The sequence below is a fragment of the Rhinatrema bivittatum genome, chromosome 2 (assembly GCF_901001135.1).
Source record: "Rhinatrema bivittatum chromosome 2, aRhiBiv1.1, whole genome shotgun sequence".
In the NCBI taxonomy this organism is placed as follows: domain Eukaryota; kingdom Metazoa; phylum Chordata; class Amphibia; order Gymnophiona; family Rhinatrematidae; genus Rhinatrema; species Rhinatrema bivittatum.
The window spans coordinates 776,087,365-776,103,357 of record NC_042616.1 but is presented as its reverse complement, the minus strand read 5'-3'; the positions used below and the strand labels follow the sequence as shown (position 1 = coordinate 776,103,357).

Genomic DNA, 15,993 nt, shown 5'->3' with positions numbered 1-15,993 from the left:
TAACACTCTTTTAATACACTTGCCTCTTCCTTTCAATCTTACCTCATCCTCGCATCCTCTCTCACATACACATACCACCTATACCCACACTGTACACATACATACATATGCTTTCACTCATACCCTTCATTCATGCTCACACAGTTATACCTGCAGGAAATGACAATGCATTACATAACATCTTTACTGAAAAAAATTAAGATTTAAATTCTTCTACCTCACCATGCTGTACATTTCATCTGGTTCTACTGGGTCCCTCTCAGTGTCTCATAAGGAGGTGAGGAAAATTCCTCTTCACCTCCCTTAATGCCAGTCCCTTTTGCAACCAGTCTTTTTATTTATTTATTTGTTTATTTATTTTATTTAATCGCTTTATATCCCTAGTGGGCAGAAAAAGAAAGGATGTCCCACAGACAAAACAGAACCCGGGAAATGGAAATTAAGACTTTAGGTAACCAAACATCTAAAAGGCCTATGAGTTCCAATACAATGTAAACCGCAGTGCATGTATACATGCATCTACTAATGAAAAACTTGGAATGGCAGAGTCAGGTGCTGTAGAAATGCAGCTGTATAGTCTGTTTACACTCAGGGAAAAATAAAACAAAAAGCAAATTGGAAAAATAATGCCACATGAGGTGGAAAACAATACACATATGGCCATACCAGAAAGCTAAAATCCACAGAAGAGAAAAGAAAGAGAATCTAACAAAGGGCAGGTTTAGCAACATCGGGAGTGATACTCGCTCAGTGCACAAAAATAATGTAGTCTTCCTTTGCAAGCATGAACCGTATTCAAAGCACAAAATGAAACTACATAATAGAAGTGCAAAGCATATAAATGTGAGCAGCAAGCATGCAGCGTATAAAAGCTTGAAGTGCATTTCACACAGAGGAACAACACAACACATTGAACACGGCACCTATCATTTCAGCATGCCTGACTGATATTCCACATAACGTCTCACTTTCAGTCATTCTCAAGCTGCCAGGCTAAATATTCTCAGGGGGGAGGGGGCCATATAGGACTACCACATTTGCCCTCCCAGATTTTTGTATCCATCCAGGCTCTGTAGGAGTCATAGGAGCACATAAGCGGGGTCAACTAAACTTAATTTCTACAGGCCAGGTGGAAGGGCGCCCTGCTGCCACCCCTGAACAGGATCATGATGGTGATATTGGCCGGCTCAGTCTGAAAAACCCAGAAGATAAAATTCCATTTAGGTCATGATTTAGAAAGATCATACGAAGCTAGCAAGTAACTCTTACAGCTCACTTTTACCCTTGCAGCACACATTGGACCCATCAATAATTTGTGAAAACCCTAAGCATGTAGGCAGTGATATGGGAAAATATATGTATGTTTTCAGGGTTGGCAGAAAGATCTTTTGGGGGTAATCACCAGAATCCCAGTAGGTGTCTGGGTAGACAAGTAGTAGAAAAAGTCGTAGGTCAGCAGCGTTATTTGTAATGAAGCACCTTGTTATGACTATCCTGCTACCATTCAAAGAGCTGTAGGGTTGTGCATTCATTTTAAATGAATTTGCAAAACACAACAAATAAGGACCAATTAATTTCATTTGAGAGGCCCCAATATAAATTGAGGAACCTCCCAAATTAAAAAGATTTGGCTCAGGCTTACGCCTAGGCCAAGACCCAAAGCAGGGGTCGTAGCCTAGGCCCAAGTGCATTGCAAGTGTTTCAAGCCTAGGCCAAGGCCCAAAGACCCAAAGCAGGGGAAATGGCCTAGGCCTGAGCGCAATGCTGAGCCTTGGGCCTAGGGACAGGCTGTTTCTGGTGCCTCAGCCAAGATCCAAGGAAAAACCCAGACCCTTCCAAAAAATATTTACCTGACCTGTTGGGTATATGAAGATTCAGCTAGGCTTGGTCCCAAGGCCTGGACATTGGTCCAGGCCCATACCCAGAGGGCAGGTCTTGATGCCAGTGCCTGACCCACAGAGCAGGAGCCAATGCCTGGGCCAGAGCCCAGGCCAGAGGCCCGGTCCCAACACCTAGGCCTCAGCCCAGGCCCAAAGCTGGGGCCCAATACCAAAATCCAGGGCCTCAACCTAGGCCAGAGCCTGGGTCCTGACTATGGGACCCAGCCTAGGCTGTGAGGCCAGAGCGCTGGCCGGTAGGTCCTCTTCTTGTCTTCCTATTTTGCAAATGATGGGATCCACTGGGTATGAACCGGAGTAAATTTGTTTTATTTAAATGAATTAAACATTTAACAAAATTCATGGGGGGAAAAAGCTCCCAAAAAAGAAATTGAAAAACTAAACAACCTTAAGGAGAATTAGCACACGGGCCCTGTAATTTTATACTCTGTAGTCCTATCACCAGTGAAGGCTATATCCCTTCCCACCCACTTAGAACCGCAATCTTTCATTGTAAACTATAGCATTATCATTGCACATTTCATATAAGGTATTGCTTTCATGTTCTTTGCAGTGTTTTCTCAGCTTTGTAGGCAGTTCTCAGCATTTTATTTGCACAGATCAATACAGAGCAATTACTGCTCAATATTTCAGTTTTTTCTCCCTCCTTTTCAGCAATTCATTATGGTTACTGGGACCAGTCAATCTTATGTCAATTTTCTCAGGTGTATGTGACTTAATGAGAGCTTTCTGCTTGGTGAGACGTTCTTTGTTGAATCATTTTCTTTTGTTAATTTCATTGCAGCACTCCCTTTGATTCTGCTGTAGCAATACTGATTTTTCAAGAGCACAGATTACTTCTAAACTCATTCATCAATTTTTCTTTAATTTGCTAATAATTCCCACCAGGCATCATGCTGCTAGTTGCCTTTAAACAGATGATTGACCCTTTTGGAAAAAAACTCCGATTTAGTTGTAGAAAGCTATGCGGTTAGGTTCAGTTATCAATTGCGTTTTACTTTGCCACTCAGTGCAGAAACAACAAAAATAACATTGCATTTTAAACTGCTGTAAGCATGAATGCTTGGACTTAGAAAGTACTTCTAATGGCCAGGTAGGAGGTTACCTGAACTCCAGTGATCACCAGACAGTGCAGTTTCATTGAAGAGCAAAGGCTGAAAGGCTTCACTCAAAGGTCAGAATCCTGGACTCGCGAGTGTCACATTTTTCATAAGAGAAGCGTAACTTAAGGATGCCCTGGCAACTGGCCTTAATTTGTAGACAAAGAGGAACTAGAATTGTGGAGAGAGTGAGATGGGTGGAGTCAGGGTCAGGTTTGACTTGTGCAAAGAGGCAGGACCAGGGCTAGGTGTGAACTCTCACTCACTCACTCACACTCACACATGTGCCTGCCCTTATCTCAGGATTAGTAGCTCCAACACTCTCTGCTCTTCTCTGTTCCTCCAATGGCTGGGAGGGGGCATACACGATCCATGCAATGATTGGCTGTGTTCTGTTTCCTTAGGGGAGCAAGAACCGATATACACTGCCGGCTCTGTTCTGCTCTCTCAGGTCCAGGTAAAAAGATGACAGAACATCATTCTGCTAGAAATGAAGCCCTCATAATGAACATAAAAAGGGATTGAATTAGCAGAAGTTTGGAAGTTGTGAGCAATTAGTGCCATTCATCCAGTGGTTGAAGTTTTGACAATTGGCATTACAGCTCACAATTTTCAAACTTGTACTAATTTAAAACTTTTTTGTGTCTGTCTTTGCTCTGCAATGCCTGCTTCCCCTTTCCCTTCTTGTTCCCTGCAATACAGTAGGAGAAGTGAAGGGGGAACAAGAGAGAAATGGCTGTTCCTTTCTCTGTGTGCTTCAGGCTCAGCCCCTCCTCTTCTCCTCCCTGCAGGCTGCCTGGAGAGGAAGGGCTAGAGCAGAACACCCCTGCTGCTCTGCCTCTTAAACCTGAAAAGACCTGCAGGAGCTGTGTTCTACCCCATTCCCCCACAAGTTAAACCCTAACTGGCAAGGTGGGAAGTTCTTTGAGAACTACAAGAAGAGTGGGCTAAACTAAAAGGAATTGTACTGAAAGCAGCAAATATTTTTCTTAGGAAAGTAAAAAAAAATGAAAAAGGATAGGAACAGGAGAAAGAGATTGGGCATGGTTTTCAAAAGATATGGATGAAAAGTAACGGCCAAAAAGATTAGCAGTGAATTATAAAAGCCTGAAGTGCATTATTTAGGCGATGCGTGATGAAGTCGGGCTTACGTGTGCCGAATAGATTTTAAAAGCCGCTGAGATACGCACCCATCTTCCGCAGCACGCACATCTCAAAAGTTTTCAAAAAGGAGTGGAGTATGGGTAATTCATGGCATGAACTAAAGATGTGCCTGTAAATACTGACGTGACCTGGTGCCCACTGAGGCCCCCTGCTCTATAACTTAACTTCTGCTAGGGATGCCGTGTAAGTTAAAATTTAAAGAAAATTAGGCAGATCTGCGGAGTTTTAAGGGTTGGGACTAACAGGGGGGACTGAAGGCTGTCAAACCAGGGGAGCAAACTGGGGATGAACTGGTGAAACTGGGAATGGTGTTGGCGTGCGCCCCCTTTAAAATTTCCCGATTTATGCAGTAGAAGCGGGCTTTGCGCACGCCCATTTAAAATTTGGCACGTATGCACGGCCAGGCTATTTTTTAACATGCGCATATGACCATGTATCTAAGCGCGGGCCAGTGTATGCGTGCAAATATGCGCATGCGCACTAGTTTGAAAGTTACCGTCCCTATACTCAGAAAGGATGAGGGGTGTCTCATGAAAAGGAGCCCAGGGAAGAACATCTGGTAAAGCTGAAGCAAGAAAAGTAGTCAGGATAGGAAATGTGTGAGCAGAAGAAAAGATTGCTAATATGGTAAAGGCAGGGGACAAGATTTTTTTCAGGTATGCAAGTGACAGGAGGAAGTGAGGAGGTGGTAATGTAAACCTTGGACAAGAAAAAGAGGACAGTGTACAGGGTGACAAGTACAAGGTGGAAATACTAAGCAAATACTTTTGTGAACTGGAGAAGGACCGTTGAAGGATCGGTTCAATAGATCTTTGGAGATGGGACTTTTTCAGGAGGACTAGAGAAGGGCAGAGATGCTTTCACTCTTCATAAAATTGAAAATAGAAGGGTGGTGTTAGCCTGATCTCAGTGGTGAGAAAACTATTGCAGATGTCACCTTCTCCTTTACGTCAGTCCTGTTGCTGCAGGCAGAAAGGTCAAAGGATTCTTCAGAGAGTCTGCGAGGGCGACAGAGTGAATCTTCTGAGCTGGAGCAGAAAACCAGGCTGACTCCAGCCCTTTCTAATGCAAACTTAAGCTTTATTAATATCACAGTTCTGGAATGCAATGGTAGACTGCCTTACCTCAGGACAGTGTCCTTACAAACTTCTGGTTCGGTTAGAATAGTTTTACAGGAGCTGCCTTTCCTGGAGATGCAGGGGCCTCCTGATCCCAGCTGGGCTCAAAAATTTACCCTGCCCCAGCTGGTCCCACCCACAGAGCTCTCTCCCTCTGTGGAATTTAAGGTAAATCAGGCATCCAGCCTTGTCCTACACAGGTTTAAAGTGGGAAATAGGGGCAACTCTGTCACAGGGTCTCACAGAATGTTGTTTCAAACTCCACACTACACTCATCGTGCTGACCACATCCTCAGGCAACAGATTCTACAGCTTGATTGTACATTGAGAGAGTCATTACTTTCTATGAATTGTTTTACATCTGCTGGTTGTTATTTTCATTGAGTTCCCCCTTGTTTTAATATTATTTGAAAGGATAAATAACCATGCTTTATATACCCATTCCATTCATGCTTTTATCAATGTCTATTGTCTTCTCTGGGCCAACTCTTTTCCTAACTTGAGCAGCTTCTCATCATTAGGGAGCTGCTCTATTCCCTTTATCATTGTTGTTGCCCTCACCCTCCATGAACTTGTCCAAACTTCTTTTACAGCCCGCTATGCTAGATACCTTGACCATGACATGTGGAAACCAATTCCACAGCTTCATTGTATGTTGAGAGAAAAAAACAGTTTCTCTAATTTGTTGTCAATTTGCTACTCATTAGTATAAGGACTAGGAGACACACACATGCAACTCTACGAAAGAGTAAATAACCGTTCCCTATTTATCTCTTCCACCCCATTCATATTATAAACCACTATTCTATCCTCTTTCTGTTGTCTCTTCTCTAAGTTGAAGAGCCTTGACATGATTAGCCTTTCTTCATAAAAGAGCCATTCTATCATTTATCTTATCCTCCTCAGTACCTCTTCTGGTTCAACTATGTCTTTTTTGAGGAAGGATAACCAGAACTGCAGAGTAGTTAAGGTGGGGTCGCTGGTCACACCATGGATCATTACAGAAGCAATACGTTTTTCTGTATTTTTCATTCCTTTTCGTATCAATCCCGAAATTCTCTTTGCTGGATTTCAATATATTGCTCATAAGGACTTCAAGGTATGGACCTAAAGCTAGTATTATTTTTTCCTATGTGTGTTACATTGCACTTTTCCATATTAAATTTAATTTGCCATTCGGATCCCCAGTTTCCAAGCCTTAGAAGCTAGGGGTGGAAAGAAAAAACATTTTCATTTCATTTTATTTCATTTCATTTTCAGGGGTTTGATTTTCTATGAATTCCGTTTCATCAAATGTTGAAATAAACATTTAAACAAAAAAACAACCCTAAAACAAAACAAAAAAAATAAATAAATAGAGCCTCCCACCCAAAAAAATGCCAGTGCCAGGATCCTCCCCAGCCTCCACTTACCCAGTCTGGGGGAAGGGATCAGACACCGAGGCTTCAGCTTGGGCCTTGCGTAGGGCATAGGCTGAGATTGCTGAGACTTACCACCTAGGCCTATGCATGGCTGAGACAGCAGTAGGTCACTGCAACCTTGACCTATGCCATATGCAAGGCAAAGGCTTTAAGGGTCAAGGACAAGCCTCCGGTGTCAGTTTCCAGTCTCTGGACTGGGTTGTGGAGTCAGGCCTGGGTCAGGTCCCAGTGTCAGACCTGGGTTCAGGCCCAGACCCAAGTGTCGGGCCTGGGCTACAACAGGGAAACCCGGAGCAGGTAAGATTTTTATATTTTTTGGGGTCATAGCCCACTGCTCTAAACACTAGGCTACTCCTCCACTACATGGTTTGCAACATTTTGGATGGTTTTTCAAACAAAACACCCTTTTGCGAAATTGCTTTACTCTTTAGTACATTGGCCTGGAAAGCAGCTGTCCAGAAAATGTATGAGCACTGAGCAGGAGGATGTGCCATGCATTGCTGACCTATCTGTTGACAGAGTCAAAGTCAATAATTGGTACCTGTGAATAATATAGCCCAGAGTCTGACGAAACTAAGATTTTGTATGGACACTTTTTTAAATAACCTGTCTTTACCAACATTATACTAATAATGGAGCAATCTGAACAATCTTTTTTGCATCAGTTTACATTTTTCCTTTTAAATTGTATCAGTGTTTTTCTAAAATAGGACTTCCTTTGTAGTACAGAACAGATAGAATCTCACACACCCCCATAAACACAGACAAAATATAAACCATTTTATGCTTAAATATAATGCTATTTAAAGCTTTTCCTATTTCAGCAGAACACCTAATGGTTCTAGGCCAGTTGCAGTGCATTGTCTGTGGTACTTTGCTATTTATAGGAAGAAACATTCCCCATGACAACGGTACCATCAACAACTGCTTTGTCCAGCCTAGTTCTTGACAGAAAATCATGCATGCATCAATATTGCAAATTGCTATACCTGCTTGCATGTATTATTTCCTATAAGGCTGCAGTGGTAGAAAATATTTCACTTGTACAGCTGACGTATTGTACCAATATTTCATAGGTTGAAGTGGTGATCAGAATGCAGCCATAGTAAAGCCAAGTAAAGTGAAACATCCTTTATTCTTTGTAGGCTGCAGTGCTCTTTAAAGTGTTAACAAAATATATTGTAGTATTTATTAGCTTATTATATCCATGTGAAAACCATCACTACCACCAGGGCTCTGGGGGAATACAGAACACACAACATCAAAAATACAATGCAGAAAGCACTTTAAAACAAATATAATTATAAACAAACATCTGAACAAATACAAACATTACAATGTTTAAATTTTTTTTTTTAAATAATAAAAATAAATCTAAAGCAGTACTAAATAAAAAAAAGGTCATTGACATATCTTAGAGCATTTAGCTAAATGCACTAGAAAATAGTCAGATCTTACCGACTTTCCAAAAGCTCAAATAATCTTTGATAGACCAAAGTTTATTTGATAACAAATTCCAAAACAATGAGACCAGAAATGAAAAAACTTTCTTTCTGATATTCCTCAAATGAGCCTCTTTCACCATTGGCAATTCCAAGAGCATTTCTTGGAGCAAACATAAGCACCTCTTTGAACTATAATGGGAAACCTGATCACTCAGATAATTAGGACAAGAATTATACAGAGATTTAAATACTCAAGATAACATTTTGAATTGTACTCTACAACCAACAGGGGAGTTCAAAGAAGATGAAATATGGTCAAAATGGAAAATTTTACCTAATATTCTTGCAGCAGTGTTTTATATAAACTATAAATGATGCAAGGAAGAACATTTAAGATTAGCCGCTTCCGGAGGAGGAGAAGAATGAATAAGCATGTGTGTAATAGAGAATCTGGATATGCATGTTTGTGTGAAAGTGTGAACGAGTGAACACGTGCATGTGTGTGTATGAGAGTGACAGTGAGAGAGTATGAGAGCATGTGTGTGAGAGAGAGAAGACACATCCGTATGGGCTCACCCTTTCACACCTTGCCCACTCCCATTCACACACAAATCCATAGAATTCTCAGAATGACTAGAAATCAAAAGTTCCCAAGAATGGAATGTAGGGGATTTTTAAATTTGTGCTTGTTTTTATTTATTAGGTGCTATTTAATGTGTCTGATTTTTAAAAATATTTTATTGGTGTTTGAGAATTTTTAATGAATTTTTAATTCTTAGATGTTCTTTTCATTAGCTGGTTTAAAATATTTATTCTTTTTACAAGTATGGTTTTACTATTATGACTGCTGTATTCTTCTTGTTTGATGTTTTGATAGAATTTTTTTTTTAGGAGGAATGGTGATGTTTCCATTTTTCCATTGATGTACCGCATACAAAGTCAGGCTGGTTCTAATTTCTAGTCCAGTTTTTGTCTGCAGGATTCTATTTATACTTTATGGACACATTTTAATTGATGAGGGTCTGTCAGCTGCATTTGTGAATAAGGTGAAGAATTCTACTTTTGTGTGGCTTTTGTGTAGGGATTTATAGCAGCTTGGCTTATTCTGTTTTTCTAATAGGTAGTGTATAAGAGTTTTAGGGTCTAGTGTAATATTTGCAGTGTTGCCTTTTCACAGCTAGGGTAATTGTAATTCAGTTTAATCATGACTTTGTGAGGACCTAGCCCACACCCAACATACATTGAAATAGACCCAATGTCATATGGCAGGGGTGACCAACTTTGGTTCTCAAGAGCCACAAACAGGCCAGTTTTCCAGGATAATTACAATGAATATGTATGAGATAGATATGCATACCATAGAGGCAGTGCATGCAAATCTATCTCATGCATATTCATTGAGGATATCCTGAAACCCAGGCCTGTTTATGACTCTTGAAGACTGGAGTTGACCACACCTGCCATATCAGTTCCAAGTTGTTTTTTGCAGAGTTTCCTGGTTGGCACTACAGTAATGCATGGAAATATAATTACATGTTTGTGATGTTTTTACCTCAGAAGACTGTACTTTTAATGTTTCTTTTCATGTAAATGCATAATTTTTATATCTGTGTGTGGAGCTGTAAGATTCACCTAGGCAGGGCCGGCGTGAGGCATTAGGTGGACTAGGCAGTCATCTAGGGTGCTGGAAGTGGGCAGGGTGCCGTCGCTGGACGTGAGAGTAGTATTCTTTTAAATGTGAAGGAGTCAGGCGGCAAGTTTGAAATTGCAGGACTCATGCATTGGGATGCGTCAGTTGGTGAGTCCTGGTGATGTGGGCACTGTGACTTGGAGGGAGAATATGAAGGAATATGAGGTCATCATAATGTCACCGCCTTAGGCGGCTGGATACCCTCGCACTGGCACTGGCACTGCACCTAGGGCAGCTAATACTCGTACCAGCCCAACATACACACACACAGCAATTTCATAAGGCTTCTTCTTTTTGGAACGCAGACTAAAAACAATAGAAAATTGGGTTTGAAAGAAAAGCCAAATAAAATGAAATCTGAAGACATGTGCTGATAAAAGACCAAAAGTAATGAAAGTTTCAGCTAATGACAATGCAGTTTCAGCAACATACAGGTAATAAGATATTCGATTTGAAATGAATTCAACCCACTTATATTTGAAGATATGTCTAAAGTGAAATAAACATTCAAAATTGAAGATAGATAACTGTTAAATTTGTTGCCAGAGGATGTGGTTAGTGCAGTTAGTATAGCTGTGTTTAAAAAAGGATTGGATGTTCTTGGAGGAGAAGTCCATTACCTGCTATTAATTAAGTTGACTTAAAATAGCCACTGCTATTATTAGCAACAGTAACATGGAATAGACTTAGTTTTTGGGTACTTGCCAGGTTCTTATGGCCTGGATTGGCCACTGTTAGAAACAGGATGCTGGGCTTAATGGACCCTTGGTCTGACCCAGTATGGCATTTTCTTATGTTCTTATGTCGAAGCTAAGTAAACTTACCCACTAACTGAGCAATACATTTTAGCCTCAGGTGGGTGGTGAGTTACTTTATCTCGATAACACATAATCCACTGATTTCACAAAATAAACCTTGCAGGAGCAGCTATTAGTTTCTTTAAAGAAAAACTAGCTCATTTTCGGCATGTGTATCATTTCTTTTTTAATATTGATTTACTTACAAACATTTGATATTTCACTTTTTTTCCAGGAATGGTCTCAAAGTAGATTGCAATCAATTAAAATAGACTAACAAGTAAATTAGCAGTACCAACACCAAGAAATATTTCTTCACAGAGAGAGTAGGGTGGTGGATGCCTGGAATGCCCTCCCAGAAGAGGTGGTGAAGTCAAAAACAGTAGGGGCCAGATTTTCAAAGGAGTACGCGCGTACCCCCCGAACACCTGGCCCAAACTCCCCCTGCGCACGCAAGCCTCGGGACACGCGTAAGTCCCGGGGCTTTCCTGGACCGGACCATGGTGCGCCGGCGGCCGGCCCGGCACGTGCAATTTACGCCTGCCTCGAGCAGGCGTAACTTTTGCGACAAAGGTGGGGGGGGGGTGTAGATAGGGCCGGGGGGGGGGGTTAGGGAGGGGAAGGGAGGGGAAGGTGGGGGGGAGGCCGAAGGAAAGTTCCCTCCGAGGCCGCTCCGATTTTGGAGGGGCCTCGGAGGGAACGTAGGCAGGCTGCTCGGCTCGGCGCGCACAGGCTGCCGATTTTGGGCAGCCTTGCACGCGCCGACCCCGGATTTTAATGGATACGCGCGTATCTATTGAAATCGCGCAAACAAAAGTACGCATGTGCGCAACTTTATAAAATCTACCCTTAAATGAATTCAAAAGGGCATTGCGGATCCCTACATGATAGGAAATAAAAAAATGTGGTGCATGGGGGTAACCTGCACAGCATGGTAGTTACTAGGGATGTGAATCGTGTCCTCGATCGTCTTAACGATCGATTTCGGCTGGGAGGGGGAGGGAATCATATTGTTGCCGTTTTGGGGGGGTAAAATATCGTGAAAAATCGTGAAAAATCGAAAAATCGAAAAATCGCAAAACCGGCACATTAAAACCCCCTAAAACCCACCCCCGACCCTTTAAATTAAATCCCCCACCCTCCCGAACCCCCCCCAAATGACTTAAATAACCTGCGGATCCAGCGGCGGTCCGGAACGGCAGCGGTCCGGAACGGGCTCCTGCTCCTCAATCTTGTTGTCTTCAGCCGGCGCCATTTTCCAAAATGGCGGCGAAAAATGGCGGCGGCCATAGACGAACACGATTGGACGGCAGGAGGTCCTTCCGGACCCCCGCTGGACTTTTGGCAAGTCTCGTGGGGGTCAGGAGGCCCCCCACAAGCTGGCCAAAAGTTCCTGGAGGTCCAGCGGGGGTCAGGGAGCGATTTCCCGCCGCGAATCGTTTTCGTACGGAAAATGGCGCCGGCAGGAGATCGACTGCAGGAGGTCGTTCAGCGAGGCGCCGGAACCCTCGCTGAACGACCTCCTGCAGTCGATCTCCTGCCGGCGCCATTTTCCGTACGGAAACGATTCGCGGCGGGAAATCACTCCCTGACCCCCGCTGGACCTCCAGGAACTTTTGGCCAGCTTGTGGGGGGCCTCCTGACCCCCACGAGACTTGCCAAAAGTCCAGCGGGGGTCCGGAAGGACCTCCTGCCGTCCAATCGTGTTCGTCTATGGCCGCCGCCATTTTCGCCGCCATTTTGGAAAATGGCGCCGGCTGAAGACAACAAGATTGAGGAGCAGGAGCCCGTTCCGGACCGCTGCCGTTCCGGACCGCCGCTGGACCCGCAGGTTATTTAACTCATTTGGGGGGGGTTCGGGAGGGTGGGGGATTTAATTTAAAGGGTCGGGGGTGGGTTTTAGGGGGTTTTAGTGTGCCGGCTCACGATTCTAACAATTTATAACGATAAATCGTTAGAATCTCTATTGTATTGTGTTCCATAACGGTTTAAGACGATATTAAAATTATCGGACGATAATTTTAATCGTCCTAAAACGATTCACATCCCTAGTAGTTACTACCCTTAACCTAAAGCATGGGAGTAACCTCACAGAGTAGCAGTTACTATCATGAGCAACTTGCTGGGCAGACTGGATGGACCATTTAGTCTTTATCTGTTGTCATTACTTATGTTACTATATTACAATAACCATAGCATTGTGTGCCATTATAATAGTATAATGTCCAGGGGTAGGGGAACTTAGTTTTTTCGTATTGAAGAGATTGATAGGCCTCGTTGAACAGCCATGCATTTGCTTTTTACTAGAAAACGAGGTTGCAAGATTCCAAGTGAATGGGTAGTGGAACCTTGTTGCAGATCTTGGGAGCATAGCAGCTGAAGGTTCTCAGTCTTGTGCAAGTCAGTTTCATGGAACTCAAAGGGGGGGTGGGTGGAGAGAAGGACATTTTGTGAGAATTAGAACTCTTTAGGGGGGGGGGGCATAGGAGGCAAGGAGACAGGAGAGATACTCTGGAGCCCATTTGTTTTCACATTTGAAGAGGAAGCAGAGGGTTTTCAATTTAAACCTGGTTTCAACCGGGAACCATTGCAGTCTGTGTGGGATGGGTCTTATGTGGTCTGATGCTTTAGCCCCTACTAAGAGTATGTCTGGCATGTTTTGCTTGAGTTGTAGGCATTTCAAGCTGGTCAGGGAGACACAGTTCAATCGAGAATTACAATAATCTAATTTGCTGGTGATTAGTGCACGAATAACAGAAGCAAGGTTATATTGATTGAGGTAGTTGCATAATGGCCAAACTGATGGAGGTACATAAAAGGAAACTGTTACTACCTTAGAGATATGGTATTCCATCATGAGATTTGGGTCGACTTGAACTCCTATGCTTTGCACAGATTCTTTGGGCAGGAAGGGGGTTGCCGATAGGGAAGGTAGAGATTTGCAGATGGTGACCTCGGTGGCTTAGCCAGAGTTGTTCGGATTTGGAGGGGTTAAATTTCAGTTTATGATTACTATGACATTGGGCTACTGTCAAAAGACAAATACTAAGATTGGCAATGGGAGAAGCTTATTTTCTTCAAATTTGGTGAATTTTAGTTCTTGTGAAAAGAAATTGACAACTCTGGAATCCAAAATCCTTCAAGTAACCATAAAACAGGTGCAACATCAGCAGGGGGCAGTGGAAGCCTCCCCTCATTGTCCTGCCAATATGCTTCAGTCCTGCTGTGAAGGAACCACCTCTGTGGGTGAGAAGGTAATTCATTCTCCGGATCACGGAGACTGTCAGCAATGATGCCACTTAGCGTCAAATTGTAATGGTAGTTTCAGTGATGTAGACACCTATTAGGAAGTGGATTAAGCTCACTTGTTCATTTTACTTAGGCCACAGTTTTAAATTCTTGCTGACCTGAATTGGATTCAAATGCACTATGCCATCCAGTCCCCTCTTTATGTGTAACATGTACCTTTAGCCATGGAGGTATTTTCACCTGGCAGCATAAAAAAGTCACTTTGTATGCTTGAATAATGAATTCCTTTCAAATGTAAAGCTTGTATAGAGTTCTAGTTGCCAGGCTGGAAAAAAACAATAGATCGTTTGCAAGTTGTAATACTTTTTTTTTTTAACCAATCTTAACTATCCAAAGATGATGTTGAAGATGAGTTTTGGACCATATAGGCACCTTCTTTAGGTATAAGCATAAAGTCACCTAAGTGCTCTTGAAAGTTCATGCACAGTCATGCGGGATGTGGTAATTTCCAGAAAAGCCCTCAGGGGTCAATAAAAGGCATCACACCCGGCACTGACTGGATCCTAATACAAAGCGATGAACACAGCTCGCAATATAAAAAAAATATATATAGCAGAGGGAATCATATGCCTAGATTACACGTCAGTGCTTTTTTCTTTTACAGCTTGCGACAGATTCACTTTTTTGCAATTAAGAGAAGATGGTATTGTCAAGCGAGAGCTGCCACAGCTTGGAGAAATGCTCTTTTGCCTAACTGGGCGATGCCCTCAAGAGTTTGAATCTTATGGCTGCTACTGTGGGCAAGAAGGGAGAGGCTATCCTGCAGACATGCTGGACAGGTATGGATTATGGCCTTGCTGGTCATGGTTGTCATATGGCTTGAGGGCTTTACTGTTTCTCATAAGTTATTATGCTTTTTCCTGATTTTCACCTTTATTTTTTTATTATTATTTCCCTTGATATTTTATGCATTTTTATTTCTGTAATTTTGCAATATTTGTATTGTTAGGAGTCCTGAGACATCTGTTGCTCTGAAGATTGTTTTTTTTACCTTCAGATGCATTTCCTTATGGTATATAACCCCTGCTTTTTTCAAGAAGGGTTGATTGAGCGGGTATAAAATGTGTAAATGAATAAATATATGTAGTGCTGTAAAATACAGGACAAACTGATGATGTCACAGCACCCTTCCGATCAGTTTCCAGAGCTGTTAATGACTGTCAGATGAATCACACAGAATCTCATGTACTATGGTCTGTTATGTGGGGCAGCGCTGTGAGCTTCCAATGCAAATGGCCAGGATTCAACACCTCAGTCAGGCCTTCCATTCTCCAGGCTGGCTGGGGCTGCAGATGACACGGAGGCAGCATTCACAGCCCCCTGCATCCCAGTCCCGGATATCGCTCAACAGCAGCACTGTTAGATTGGTTAATACCCAAACTTCAGTAAGCATGGGAAGGCTGGATATTTTGGACAATTGCTTCCATAGGTTTTGGGGTTTTTTTTTGGATGGCTGTGTGGATTATTAGAAAACTTGGTAACGGCCCTGAGCGGACGCACTGAAAACTGCTCCGGCATTTTTTCATTTTGAAAAATCTGTTTCTTCATTTAAAATGCCTTCTAAGCGTAAAGGGATACTGAGAACGTACCCCTCTGTCTCAGCAATCCCGTCAGGGCAGAAAACGATCGACCAATGCGTCCAGCAAGAGGAGGAAAAGGTACTGAGGAGTCCGGCTGTTGGGTCACAGAGGGGAGAATGTGACCCGACCTCGGAAGAAATCTCCCTCAGGCCACCGGAAACGAGGCTGCCTCCGGCTGCATGCAGCACCTTGACACCGCAGCTCTCCGAGATTCCCGAAGTGGAACTCCTCGTGCAGCAGCTTGAGGGGCGATATCGTTGGAAGGTCTGCCGCAGACCTCCATTGAGAGTGGAGAGACCTCACTAGACAGGGGAGAAGGTGGGAGAGGTGAAGAACAGCGGAGCCTAGGAGGTGAAATCCCAAGGCAGGACCCCTCGCCCCCCATTGAAGGTGAGATTATATTTAAGAAACCAGAAATAGTCACCTTAGACTGTTTATGGAAGATGTCATCAGCTATGGCAAAACTAATAA

General features: G+C 42.9%; 1 protein-coding gene across 1 annotated transcript in view; it reads left to right on the top strand.

Moving 5' to 3' along the window:
• Positions 1 to 15,993, top strand: part of OC90 (otoconin 90) — a 161,591-nt gene that overhangs the window by 126,838 nt on the left and 18,760 nt on the right. Inside the window, exon 9 of the mRNA XM_029587207.1 lies at positions 14,547 to 14,721. Within this exon, the coding sequence (XP_029443067.1) occupies positions 14,547 to 14,721 (175 nt within the window). The remainder of the gene's footprint in view (positions 1 to 14,546; positions 14,722 to 15,993) is intronic.